We start from the raw sequence: 14161 nt of genomic DNA, 5'->3' as shown, positions 1-14161 counted from the left end.
CTCACCTTCTAAATCAGGAGGCCATTGATAAGCAGTTAACTATAAAGAAGATAATTTCCAATTTGGACTCATGCTATCGGGGAATAAGCAGGTAGAAATGATCCAGTGACTGGGGAGGGAAGTGACTTTGCCCGGAGAGTGCAAGAGGGTGGGTCTCAGAGCAGGTGAATCCCAAAGAATGAGGAGAAGCCACTTACTGGGCTAACTGGTCAGAAAATATTCCGGGCACCCAGGGACCTTGAATTTGGAAACATCTCAGAGGGCTGCTGGAGTGTAACAGACAAGGAGGAGAAGACCAGCGTAGGTAGGGCCTTGGTGTTTTCTTCTGTGAACTGCAAGGAGCCTCTGGAGGGCTCCCAGTGGAAGTGTACCCTTCTCCAATTCACAGTTCAAACCATCGCCCTGACCGCCATGCAGAACAAGAGGGGAACAAGAGGGAAAGGACTAGAACTAGAACAAGACTACTAGAAAGACTACTATTAGAACAAGAGGGGAAGGACAGAGGCTCCTGTAGGAGGCGAGCAGGGCCGGGCGCTGGTGGCTTGAACCCTGTTGCAGGGGGAGCTTCAGCCATGGAGAGAGGCGGACAAGCCAGAAGCACATTCTGGAAGGGCAGCATGGACAGAACGCTGCTCCAAGTCCCTCGCCATGCAGGGTCCCCCCGCCACACGGTGACTGTCCAGGGCAGGACTCTCTTGTTCACCTCAGTTGTGCCCAACCCAGCATCTGCCTCAGTAAACACCTGTGGAGTGAAGAAATGTGATTTTGTCCTGATTTCCCTTTCACTGTTGAAGACACTAAAGGCCAGACATGGAGTAAGCCGTTCACATGTGCCCAGGGTCAGCTCCCAGCTTGGATGTGGCAGCCTGCCCAGGATGCATCTTGTGTTCTGCCAGCGCTGGGGGTTGGGGGAGTGGTTGTGGGGCACAGGTGGAAGGAATGGTGTCCTAATCTGAACATTGGGGCAAATAACAGCTGACCTCACCATGGGATTACTTTGGGGATCGAATGAGAAAATGCATGCAGAACTATGCAGCCCCAGGCTGGCCCCTAAAAGTTGCACGGTCAAGGTTTCCAAATCCAGGGCTTAGAAGACCATGTTGCAATCAGGCCCCTTTCCTTCCTGTTTTTAATAAGACAAGAAAAACAAAATAAAATCGTGCAAAGACATTCGTGAAGCGATTCCTAACAGAGACCCTTGGACACACCTGCAGACAGAACAGAGCATGATGACCTTACAGGGATGAACCGTCTTGATTCCAGAGCTGCTACTCTTTCCCCCTCCTGTCCATTCTGCAGCAAAGCCCAGACTCCAGGGTCTTTCACCTGTAAAAAGCTTAGAATGTATCTGCAAGAGAGAAAGACTTTTTTTTTTTTTAAACCAAACCACAGTGCAATTATCCCACCTGAAAAAAGAAAACTAACAATAATTCCTCAATACCATCAACTATCCAGTCACGTCCACGCTCATCAATGTCCTACCTTTTGCTCGTCTCTGTGTGTGAGTCAGGATCTAACTAAAGGCAGCATGTCGTGGTTGCAACCCAAGTCTTTAAAGTTTCTGTTCATCTGTAGGTTGTCTCCCTTTTCCCTCTCTCACAGGGTGTTTGTTGAAGAAACTGGGATATTTATCCTGTTGCCTTCCCCAAGGTCTGGATTTTACAAGTTGACTTTTCCTTGGTGTCTTTGAACCTGTTCCCCTGTCTCCAGTATTTCCCGTAGATGGGGGTTACAGACAGATGTTCGGTCCTGTTCGGGGAGGATTTTTATGTTTTACTGGCAAGGCCACCTCCTCAGCAGCCTGTGCTCGTCCATCAGGAGAGGAATAGCACTGGCCACCACTGGTGGGTGTTGCCCAAAGCCATTCATTCATTCAGGATGCAAAATGTTGATCCATTCACTGCCTCTCCAAAGAATAAGCTGGGTCAAACCAGAACTGTTTTAACAACTATATGACAAGGAAAAGAAAAAAAAAAAAAAAACAGATGGAGGGAGCCATAGATTAGAAGAAACTCGAAAGACCCATGAACCAATCACGTTAGCCTCATTTGAATCCCAATTTAAAAATTGTAAAAACAAAAATCGACACATAGGAGACGATTAGAACTTCAAACTGATTATTTAACGATATGAAGGAATTTTTGTTAGTTATATTTAACAGTATTTTTAAAAGAGTTCTTACTTTTCAAGGTACATCTGGACATGTTTACAGACAAAATCATGATGTTTGAGGTTTGCTTGAGAGCCACATGGAAGGGAGATGGGGCACGGTGGGTAGGGATGAAGGGTTCCTTAGTGGCTCTGCGGTGAGGATTCCTGAAGCTGGTGGTGGACTTCACTGTCTCGACTTTTTTGTGTTTGAAATGTTCTGTATCCAAAAAAGCCTTTTTTAAACTGAATTCTTTGAAACTGCAGGATACCATTACTACTGCCATGAGCATCTTTATTGGAAATGTTTCTTGTGGTAGTTGACTTACTTCTTTAGGAAACATTTCCAGACATGAGAGAGGACCCTGTGTAGGGTCCCCACGTTCCTTCTTATAAAGCTGTGCCTTTCCTCAGCCTCTGGGGTGCCCTCTCCTGATTCATCCCCTCTCCCACCCACCGTGTCAGCCACTTCCCTCTCTGTGTGAGTTCCCAGCTTGGGCAGCGCACCTGGCTGGGTTCCAGGACTCCCCTCCACCCTCTGTCCTCCACCCTGCGTCCTGGACAGCAGATGGTGTCAGGGAGGCACCCGCTGGGGTGGGCCCTGCTCTCCAGCTGATGGTGTTTCTTTTAGGAACTTCACGTCCATCTTCCACCCAGATTATGGCAACTGTTACATCTTCAACTGGGGCATGACCGAGAAGGCTCTCCCTTCGGCCAACCCCGGAGCTGAGTTTGGTAAGTCTTGGTTCACCCTGGGGCCAGAGCCAGGGGGCTTGAAATCCCCACCACGCAGGGCTAAAAGACCCAGTGACCAGGAGCTGTTAAGGGGCAGGCCCGGGGTGAGACAGCAGGTGGCCCATGGAGGGACGGCCACGGTTGGGTCTCTTCTGTGTGCACAGAGCTGTTCCACTGTCCCTGCAAAATGAACAAACCCTTTCAAAATTTTAGAAAGAAAGGAAGAGTTTTATTCAAGCCCAAGTTAGGAGAGCTGCTGCGGATACACAGTCTTTACCAGGAAGAGGGTGCTCTGGGAAGGGAGTGTTTGGAGCGGGATTATATATGGTTTTTACATAAAGGGTTACAAATTATCATGAGCAAGGCCGTTCCAGAAAGTTATAGACATTATCTTGTGTTTTTAGTATGTGCAAGTCTATATGCCTTTAATTTTATGGGAACCAGGGTTTGGTTTTTGTTTTTTGTTGTTGTTGTTGTTTTTTTCCCTTATGTTTGGAATGCTCCTTTTGATTATTTGTTTTAACAGAGGAGATGTACAATGTGGGCTGCCCGGGGAGGAAATAGAGCCTCCGAGGTTTTGAAGGAGTCATTTTGACCTTGGTGACTGTTAAACTATAGTTTCCCTTGGGAGCCCAGGAGCAGGGCCCATGAATGGTAGAACAAAAATCGCCTCTATCACCCTCCCAGAACTCCTGTAAATGTCTGGGCTAGGGACCAGTGCTCCCATTTCCCTGCTGAGCAAGGCAAGGATTCAGAAGAAGTACAGCTCAGGGATCAGAGCCCAAGCTCCTGGGCCCAGATGAAACCCGGCCCCGCCACTGACCCCCACCCCCCTATCCCCCCAGTGAGCCTGAGCTCAAGACTGAACTTCCGGAAGCCCTGGTTTCCCCGTTCAAAGACAGTACATGGTAGCCCAGGAGAGCCCAACAAGTACACCTCACAGAGTCATTGTGACATACTACCATCGCCCACTTAACACAGAGGCTGGCGAGCCCTACGTGCTTGGTATATGCTGAATAGTCTTTGAAGGCTTAAAGAACTTGCCCAAGAACACACAACTGGGCCATGGCAGAGCCCGTACTCTTACTGAGTCTCACTGTGACACGGTTCTTGAGCAAGACAGAGAGGGGGTGAAGGAGTAAACAGAAGCCAGTAGTGGTTGATGATAGAGGCCACTGTGTGGGCCCGTTTCTGGGGAAAGAGTCATGGTGGCCTCAGGAGGGCTTCCGCGATCCTTCCTCCCCTACCCCATCAGCCTTGGACCTCCCCGGCCTCTGGGAGGCAGGCTGTCATTCTAAGTGTCAGGGCTGTTGGTCAAGAGGGGCCCAGAGGGGATGCTGACCGCCCCTCACCCAGCCCCTGTGCCCCCGAGATCACCATGTGTCACAGTGGTGCTGGTCAACTTGCTTCACAGGGACAGACAATTCAGACCAAGGAGCTCAGCTGCCTGTGATAGAACCTCAACACTGCCCCTTCTTCCCTGGGTGACCCTGAACAAGCCCTTTCCCTTCTCTGTGCCTCAGTTTGCTCACCTGTAACATGGGGATTGTAATGCCTTTGCTCCTGGGAGCACCAGTGGGATTGTGTACAGAATAGCGTTTGGCCCAGCACTCGGCACGTAGCACGTGAACGCTAACCTGTTGTCCTAGCCACTCAGCAGAGCCCTCTGGTACATAAGATATGGGGTCTAGTCTCTGCCCTCAAGAAGGGAGCCATCCGGGGCCCCTGGGTGGCTCAGTGGGTTAAAGCCTCTGCCTTCGGCTCAGGTCATGATCTCAGGGTCCTGGGATCGAGCCCCACATCAGGCTCTCTGCTCAGCAGGGAGCCTGCTTCCTCCTCTCTGCCTGCCTCTCTGCCTACTTATGATCGCTGTCAAATAAATAAATAAAATCTTTAAAGAATGTTTTAAAAAATAAAAAAATGTTAAAAAAGAAGGGAGCCATCCAGTAGGGAAGGAAGACAGACAATAAAAGAGTCATATAAGTGAGGGACGTGCTTGGGAGGACATTTCCAAAGATAGGAGATCTAGTCTTGGTAGTCAGGGAAGGCGTCTGGAGGAAGCGACACTTGGGCTGAGATCCAAAGGAAGAGCAGGAGGTTCTATGGGAAGGGTGAAGGCGCGGACATAATTCCAGAGGAAGGGAACAGCATTCTTGAGGGAACAGCATTAGCAAGGGCCCAGCAGCAGGAAGGAGCTTAGAAGCCAACAGGGATTGAATGAGAAGAATGATGTGATTTGAGGTGGGGCAGGGCAGTCCTGCTCCCCTGCCACATGGAAAAGAGATTGTGGAGCTGGGGGGAGCCAGGGTGGCTTGATCTAGAAAGGGGGCCTTGGAGAAGGCAAGAAGTCTCAATTTCCGCAAGGCAGAACCAGCTTTCTAGGGGGCTGTAGAGGTCTCCTTGGCAGGGTCGGGAGAAGGCCTGGACAGGTGGGTGATGGGGAGCGAATTCAGGCAGCCCTCGGCCTCACCTTCCCACAGGTCTGAAGCTGATCCTGGATATAGGCCAAGAGGACTATGTGCCCTTCCTCACGTCCACGGCCGGTGCCCGGCTGCTGCTCCACGAGCAGAGGTCCTACCCCTTCATCAAAGACGAGGGCATCTACGCCATGTCAGGGACAGAGACATCCATCGGGGTGCTGGTGGTATGGCTGTTGCCTGAGCGCAGCCTGAGCGGGGCTGAGGGTGGGAGCCTCCTTGTGGTCCATTCCTGCCTTGTCTGCCGGCTGGAACCCCCACCAGGACCACCATGCTGTGGGGGAGGGTGGGCACTCTCTGGCACCGACTGGGCCTGTGGCATCCCCCCTGACCCCCGTGCTTGCTGGGAGGGAGGTACAAAGGGGGCTTCCGGGTGGGGGGGCGGGCGGGGCCTCCAGGAGCAACCTCTCTGGACACAGGACAAGCTGGAGCGCATGGGGGAGCCCTACAGCCAGTGCACCATGAATGGCTCCGACGTTCCCGTGCGGAACCTCTACAGCGACTACAACACGACCTACTCTATCCAGGTGGGAAGACAGTGTGGGCCTGGGGACCTGGGAACCCTGGCAGTCCTCATCAACCAGGCCCAAGGCCTCCGGGCTCGGGGGAAGCTGGTCCTGGCAGGACTGGCTGTACTGGATTTGTGTGGGTGACCACAGGGTAGTTTGGTGGGTTTTGTGGCCTTTGGGACTAAGCCGGGCCTGTCCCTGGGTGCTCACCAGGGCCCAGGGCCAGCCACTGCTCGTCCCCACCAGGCAGCTGTGCCCTTGGGGATGCCCAAAACACAGGGATCTCACTCTGGGGTCTCCCAAGAAGAACGCTTGTGTGGGAGAGAGGCTGTGCTGAGGGCTCGCGTGTATTACATTATCCTTTCGTCCCGTCTACACCCCACGGGACAGTAACAGCATTTATTATACATATCACTTACTTGCTACAATTCCTAATATCCCGAGAGGATCCGGCACATCGTGCACTGGGCAGGCACTGCTGGGGCCCTTTACGTGATTCATTCAATCCTCAGAGCGACGCTAAGATGTAGAGGATATTATAGGAATGAGGAAATCAGGGTGTACAGGCCCCAGTACAAAGGTCTCATCACCTTACCTGAGAAGTCTCTCTTCGTATCCAGCCTCGATCTCCCTTGCTATAGCTGGGGCTTCCCTCTCGCCCTGACCTTCAGGGGCAGCCTGGGGGGCCTGTCCCAAGACCCAGCCCCGGTGGAGAGGACCATCTAAAGCTTCCACACAGGTGACGAACGTGACCCTGGCTGACCCTTCTCCCCCAGCCTGGGCGGCCTTTGCAGATAAGGAAACTGAGGCTTGATGAGGGGAACTCCAGGGCCTGCCTCTGTGCCTGCGAGCTCTGAGCATGGTGTGGGCTTCCCTTTTGCCCCAGTTCTGAAAATCGCGCACCACCCCACCCTCCCGCCCACCCTGTCCAGCTGACCTGTGCGCCCCACACCCTGACCCGGCTGGTTTGGCCGCCTTCTATCCGGAGGCACTTCTGCCTACAATGGGGAACTTGGGGGAATCTTCCTTCTGAGCTAATAAAGGCATAGACAGGCAGCATAGGGAGGTGGGGAGCATGGAGAGGGGGGCCACGGAGACATCCATCAGGCCCAGCCTTAGAGACCCCGTTCCAGAAAAACCTCAGCTCTTGCTTTGTCCCATGCAGCCGTCCCGCTGGTCAGAGACCTTGGCAAAGACCAAGGCCCTGGTCGGGTACTCTGCTTGCATCCTCCCACCCGCCCAGACTCTGTCGTGGGGCCTGGAGAGGATTCCTCCTTTCCAGATAAGACGGTGAGGTCTGGAAGAATGCGAGACCTTGGTCCCAGATCAGAGCTCCTCGTCCGACCCCGCTGGCCCCCTCGCTCCCGCTCTTCTCCTCCCGGCTGTGCCCATAGGGAGGCCACGGCCCTGTCAGGGAGAACAGGACAGGGCGTGCTAAGTTGGGAAGGAGCAGCTTGGGGAGTGGGAGAAGCTGGGACGGAAGGGGCCGGCTCCGTGCCTGGCGGGGCAGAGCCCAGAGTAGGGGATAGCAAGGGTTGGAGCAAGGGTTCCTCCACACCCCGGACTCGGGAAGCTGGACAAGGGGAGACACAGGAGTACCAGCCGCTTCTGTTCCCCATGTGGTGCCAGGCCCCCTTGACCTTAGCCCACAGGGGCAGCCGTCACCCTGCTCCACCCAAGCGCACTGGAAGCAGGTCAGGGTGACCTGAGACCCCCGCACGAGTGGAGAGTCATCCCACGCAGCCCCGGGGTGCCAAATCCACTCTTCCTCCACCGTCCCCACGAGGGGACACTGCTCCATCAAGGCTGGCAGCCTGGTTATTAATAACTACCAAAAGTTGGCTGTGGCATTTGGACCAAGCCACCCCTCCCCACGTCCTGTGTGGGTCTCCAGCTCTGCAAGGTGGCAGGGCCATCCTCAGAGAGCTGGGTCTGGCCCGAGTCCCTCCGTGGGGACCAGGGACCGAGCAGCACAGCCACGCCCAGGCTGCATGGGGTCAGAAGGTGCAGCTCCTCGGCCAGAGGGACCTCTCCCCTGACTCCCCGACTCCCCTGGCCTCGGCATGACCTGCCCTGGGCCCCTACCCTTTGGGGCTGGGACAGGGCGTCGCAGTCACGGCTGTGTTCTCCCGCCCTCCTACCGCAGGCCTGTATTCGCTCCTGCTTCCAAGAGCACATGATCCAGAACTGCAGCTGTGCCCACTACCTGTACCCACTGCCCCGCGGGGAGAGATACTGCAACAACTGGGAGTTCCCAGACTGGGGTGAGCGCAGAGTCCTGGGCACTCACTGCTGCCCCGGCCAGCTGGGGCTCTGACTGCAGAGCCAGGGGCAGAGTTCCATGTCCTCAGCAGGGTCAGGCGGGGTGGTGGTGGCCAGGCCTGCACCTCCCCGGTCTGCAGCGCCCCCGCCCAGGCTCCCCTCCCTCCTGTGTATGTGTGCCACGTAAAGGTCTGCACACGCGTGAGCTTGGCGTGCGGTGGCTGGCGAGGGCACGTGTGTGTGTGCGCGTGCACGGGAGAGGGCATTTGTATGTGTGCACAGGAGCACTCGGGACCGAGTCTGCATGTGTGTTCACGCATGGGTGTGATTGCTTCCAGTGCCTGCAGCTGTGCACGCTGGTTTGCGTGCCCACATGTGTGTGTGTGCGTGCGCGTGCATGCAACCACAGTGCCACGTGTACGAGCCTCGGCATGTGTGTCCGTGTGCGTGTGAGCTCACAGGGTCTCTCTGTGGGCTGCTGGGTGGGGAGACTGAGGTGACCTCCAAGAGTTTGAAGCCACAGGAGGAGCAGCCCTGGAGTCCAAACATGATGGATGTTTTTGGAAGCAGAGAGAGTCCCACCACCTCATAAAACCAATGAAAAATGCAGCCAAGAGGGGAAACTCTCCCTTCCCTTCACCCATCACTTCATGCATGACCCCATCACCCTGCCCACCAGCCCTAAGTGGGGATGACAGAGGGAAAACTGCTGTCATCCTGCTGAGCTGAGACTGGGATGTTTGGGTCGAGGCTCCCCCAAGCCAGGCTGGGGCAAAATGGCTGGACATGGGGGGGCAGGGGGTGCCGGATGGGAGGGGATGACCCTTCATGGCAGGAGAGCTTGGACAGAGAAAACACCCCCTCCCACTGAACCACTGGCCTTGGGTGGCCATGGCCAGGAAGGCAGGGGACAACCAGAGGCCCAAAGGGGGAGAGGAAAACATCTAGAAAGCCCTGCCTCTAACTCTCCCTGCCCCCCAACCCTCATCCTTTTCAGCCTATTGTTACTCACGCCTGCGCATGAGTGTGGCCCAGAGGGAGACCTGCATCAACATGTGCAAGGAGTCCTGCAAGTGAGTGGGGGGCACGGAGAATGGGGGGGCAGGGGTCGGGGGGGGGCATGGGGACTGGGGAGCCGGGGTGGGGGGCCGCGCTGGCAGGGACAGCGACAGCCACAGGACTGCCTTCTCTCTTCCAGTGACACCCAGTATAAGATGACCATCTCCATGGCCGACTGGCCTTCCGAGGCCTCTGAGGTGAGGCGGTGGAGTGGCCGGGCTCCTGGCCGCCCACCTTTGGGCTGAGGGACAGGTCTGGGCATAGGTCTGCAGGCTGTTTGTCCTTCCACTTGTGTCTCCCAAGGCGCTGTGCTGGGGACACAGCAGTGAAGGAGAGAGGCACAGCCCTTTGCGCTTAGGGAGCTTACGTTTTAGTGGCAGAGATGGACCATACACAAAAATTAGATCATTTCCAAGTTGATGACGGTAGGAAGTACACAGGGTGAGCGGAGAGTAACCAGGGGAGGCCACTTTAGACAGAGTGGTCAGGGAAGACCTCCCAGCAAAGGCGCCATTTGAGTGAAAGCTGCAGCATGAGCCGAGCTGGCCTGGGCGGGCTGGGGAGGAGGACGCGGGCAGAGGAACAGCACACGCGAGGGCGGGAGGTGGGTTAGAGCCTGCGCCACGCTGGGCTTCCGGGGGAGGTGTCTGGAGCCCAGAGTGCCTTCTCCCCGCAGCAGCAGCCAGTGTGCGCTATTACCTTTCTTCTCTCTGTGCCAGCACCGTCCCAGGGGGCTTCGGGAAGCTTCAGGGCTGTGGTCTGTCCCTGAAAGGGGGCGGGGCCCATGACTGGGAGGCAGTGCTGCAGGTGCCATTTTTTCAGCTGCCTTCTTGGATTCCAGGATTGGATTTTCCGCGTCCTGTCTCAGGAGCGGGACCAGAGCACCAACATCACCTTGAGCAGGTGAGCCTAGAATCTGGGGTGGGGCAGGCGCATGCAGAAAATGGGCGGAACCAGAGCCTGGAGGGAGGCGTTTGGCTACAGGGCATGACTCAGACACCTCACACTGGTCAGCTCAGGAGGAGACCTGGAGGTGGCGGCCCTGGGAGTGGGAGAGAAGCCAGCGAACGGAATTCAGGGTTTGCCACTTCCCCAAGGAGAGCCTGTTCCTCCCAATGCCACGCAGCCACGCAGCCACCCATTCAACCCTCCATTCTCCATCCATCTTGCCACCCATCCATCTAGCCATTTGCTCCTTTGTGCATCCATTCATCTCTCTCTCCATCCTTCCATTCTTCATCCTTCATCCTTCTGATTTCCCTCCCCGCCATCCACCCCTCATCCGGTCTTCCGTTCATCCCTCCATCCACTCATCCTCCACCCATTCCTCCAACTTTTCATAATCAAACACAAACACGAATTGAGCACAGAAGACACAGGTCCATACTCTTGGGAAGCTCCAGTGTAGAGGACAGCAATATGCCCACAGGGCTTATGGGGGTGAGAGTCTCTACAAGACCTTTCCTTTGGGAGCACGGCAGGGAAGAAGCTATGTGCCTGAGAGATAAGGGAGGGCTGGAGAGGGAGGGGGCCCTTGAGCTACCCCTCCAACGGGGAACAGGAACTGTTCAGACAAGTAAGGAGAGGCAAAGGTGTTCAGGGAGATCACCGGAGGTGTGAGAGAGCAGAGCTTTCCTGAGGACTACCGGGTGCCAAGGGGAAGCCCACGCAGCCCACGGTCTGGGCCCCAGGTCCCTTGATGAAGGAACAAAGCTTGGGACTAGCCTACTGTGTAGGCTAGCCCTGGGGATGGGAGAGGGGAGCTCAGAGCCAGTCCTTGGGGCCGCCAGAGGGGATGCTGTGCAGAGATGCCCTTCGTGGCCCCGAGGCCCCGAGTGGCCAGGGAGGGCCACACTTTGGGCCCTTGCTTGGACCTCACCCATCCTGGGAGTGGTCGTGTGAGAAGCTCAAGTTAGAGCTTGTCTCTCCTGTGCGTGCGTGCGTGTGTGTGTGTGTGTGTGTCCTGGGGAGGGGACACCAGCCCTTCCTGCTGCTCCTACAGGAAGGGAGTGGTCAAGCTCAACATCTACTTCCAAGAATTCAACTATCGCACCATTGAGGAGTCAGCAGCCAACAATGTGAGTCTGGGCGCTGCTGGCACCTCAGCCCTGCCCCGCTGCCCCTCCACCGTGCACCCTGAGAGGTTCGGGGAGGGTCCCGAACTCTACAGGGGAATTGGGAGAGTCCTGGAGTCCCAAATGGTTTCCGTGGGTTGAGACAGTCACCCTGTCCCCCCTTCCTGGCCAATGGCCTACCTCCCAGGAAGCCGTGAGGCGGGGTTCAAGGCAGGAACCTGTGGCCCGACCCCCACCCTCACCAGGCTGTCCACCCTCCCTGCTCCCCACAGATCGTTTGGCTGCTCTCAAACCTGGGTGGCCAGTTTGGCTTCTGGATGGGGGGCTCGGTGCTGTGCCTCATCGAATTCGGAGAGATCCTTATCGACTTTGTGTGGATCACTATCATCAAGCTGGTGGCCTTCGCCAAGAACCTGCGGCAGAGACGTGCCCAGGCTCGCTATGCTGGCCCGCCGCCCACCGTGGCCGAGCTGGTGGAGGCTCACACCAACTTTGGCTTCCAGCCTGATGTGGCCAGGCCTGGCCCCGACCCCGGGACCTACCCTGATGAGCAGACCGTGCCCATCCCGGGCACCCCACCTCCCAACTATGACTCCCTCCGTCTGCAGCCGCTGGACATCATCGAGTCCGACAGTGAGGGCGATGCCATCTAGACCCGGGGAAACCAGAACTCAGACCGAGAAGCCAAGATCGTGGCCCCAAGCTTCACTTTGGGATGTTCTCTCCAAAGGGCCAAGATAGTGGGTATCCAAAGCCAGAGTCTGTGTCTCTCTATAGAGAGACCAGCAGCTGCTGGCCAGTCCCAGGCTGAGGGCTCTGTAGGGTCATGCTGCGGGTACAGATGTGGGAAATGTGTACTCATTTGGTTCCTGCCCACACCCCCAACCTGACCTGATCCTTGGCTGGGACGTCCCCAGCCTGACTCGAGAGACACTGGGACACTGTCCCCCACAGGCAGGCTAGTTTCTTCCCAGTGCACCGTCTGCTCCCGAGACAGCCAGCCAGGCAGGCTGTGCTGTCTGTCCCCACAGTCTTTTCCGTCCTGGCCTTAGCTGACCTCTGCGAATGGGTTTAGGGAGATGAGCAACTGTGGAGAGCAGGAAGGGCATCAGGCCCGGGGGCAGGGTCGGGGGTGGGGGAATGTGCTGCCAGGTGGCCCGTGTTTTGTTCTAGAAGTTAAAGTAGCATCCATACTGGCTGGGAAAGCAAGGGCCTGGCCGCAGTAAGGCTCTCAAGCAGGTGATTTTGGCGTTGTCCCCATAGTCTACTTGAGACTTCCACCATCAGTGCCATCCACCACTCTTCTCTGGGTGGCAAGGACAGAGAGAAAGAGAATGAGACTCCAGCTGGCTTAAGTGAGAGAATCTTAAGGACCTCAAACGGTGTCTCTCGGTCTCAGCTTTCCTGGGCAGGCTCCCCTCACACTGACAGTCCGCCAGCGAGTCCAAACTCACCAGGTAAGGACCGCTTTCCCAGTTGTCTCTGCAAGTTCCTAGGCTGACTCTCATTGGTCACTGATTGGGTCACATGCTTACCTCTGAGCCAATCTGGCTTGGATAGGCCAGACCCTGCCCATACCTGAGGCCAGGTGGCCCCCAGCAGAATCAGGTGGTGGGGACACCAGGCCAAAGATTGCCGGATAAAATACAGGCCCCCAAGTTAAATAGGAATTTCAGATAGACTATGAATTGTTTTTTTTAGTGTGAGTATATCCAAGTAGTATTTGGGACAGGGGCACCTAGGTGACCCAGCAGGTTAAGTGACTGACTTTTGATTTCGGCTCAGGTCATGATCTCAGGGTTGTGAGATCGAGTCCTTTATGGGGCTCTGCCTCAGTGTGGAGTCTGCTTCAGATTCTCTCTGCTTCCTCCTCTGCCCCTGTATGTGCGCTTGCTCTCTAAATGAATAAAAATGTTTTAAAAATTTAAAAAGCTATTTGGGACATATTATACTAATAAAATCATTTGTTGTTTTTCTGAAACTCAACTTTAACTGCGTGTCCTGTATTTTTAATTGCTAAGCATGGGAACCCGGATGGCTCTCCAAAGAGAGACCAGAGAGCTGTTACCAAAGAAGCATGGGGCTTGTCAGGTGCGGAGAGCGGACCACCTGCCAGCCCCGGTCACGAAGCGGCGCTGGCTGTAGAGCCTGGACCTCTGAGGGCCCAGCCCTGCTGCTGGCGAACACCTGGGTCCTTGGCTGGGAAAGCAAACAAGCCGACCTCCCATTAAGTGCCCACAGTGGCACCTGTGGAGGAAGGCGGTGCCCCAGACTTGGTGCCACTCCAGCCAAAGACAGCGCTGGGAAGCATTGTGTGGGGAGGGCCTGGGGGAAGAGGGTTTCCCAGCTCGGGGCCAGGCAGGTCTGCAGGCTGGAGTCCAGTTCTCGGTGGCTGCCATGCTAACTCCCATGACTACTACTTTTATTACTAGTGATAGTTGTCATCACACTGTGATTATTTGTTGTCGTTATCAAACAATGGCTACACTGTATCAAACACTTACCACATGCCAAGCACTAGGCCAAGTACTTTGTAAGTCTTTTTCCAATTAATTCTCAGAATGACTGAAGTGTTATCATCCCATCTCAAGGGTAAGCACATTGAGACTCCGGTGAAGTCAGGAGCCCCAGACCACTCTCCCACTAAGTGATGAAGGTGAAACTCCAGCCTCATCCCCTTGCTGTCAGCAGTCACAAGAATACCCTTATAGGAGTCCAGAGCTTTCCTATTTTCCGTCTCATCTGAAGCTGTGGGGCAGGCAGAGCAATGGTTATTACCGAGCTCCTTTCGCCAGCTCTTGGGTCACACTAATTCGAGCTGACTTAAGCTAAAAAAGGGAGTCCGTTAGTTCTTGTAATAAAAGTCCAGGGATTTCAAGTATGGCTGTTCCTGGGG

General features: G+C 55.4%; 1 protein-coding gene across 1 annotated transcript in view; it reads left to right on the top strand.

Moving 5' to 3' along the window:
* SCNN1B (sodium channel epithelial 1 subunit beta) overlaps positions 1–12338 on the top strand; it is a 58124-nt gene extending 45786 nt beyond the window's left edge. The window contains exons 5-13 of the mRNA XM_032843977.1: positions 2780–2883; positions 5364–5527; positions 5780–5887; positions 8016–8133; positions 9129–9204; positions 9330–9387; positions 10032–10093; positions 11193–11268; positions 11538–12338. Coding sequence (XP_032699868.1) covers positions 2780–2883; positions 5364–5527; positions 5780–5887; positions 8016–8133; positions 9129–9204; positions 9330–9387; positions 10032–10093; positions 11193–11268; positions 11538–11918 — 1147 coding nt within the window. The 3' untranslated portion in view covers positions 11919–12338. The remainder of the gene's footprint in view (positions 1–2779; positions 2884–5363; positions 5528–5779; positions 5888–8015; positions 8134–9128; positions 9205–9329; positions 9388–10031; positions 10094–11192; positions 11269–11537) is intronic.
* The last annotated feature ends 1823 nt before the right edge of the window (positions 12339–14161 follow it).

Source organism: Lontra canadensis, unplaced genomic scaffold (genome assembly GCF_010015895.1).
Source record: "Lontra canadensis isolate GAN:19392208 unplaced genomic scaffold, GSC_riverotter_1.0 scaffold146, whole genome shotgun sequence".
Lineage (NCBI taxonomy): Eukaryota > Metazoa > Chordata > Mammalia > Carnivora > Mustelidae > Lontra > Lontra canadensis.
The sequence above is the reverse complement of the archived record's forward strand: the minus strand, read 5'-3'. Positions and strand labels throughout refer to the sequence as shown.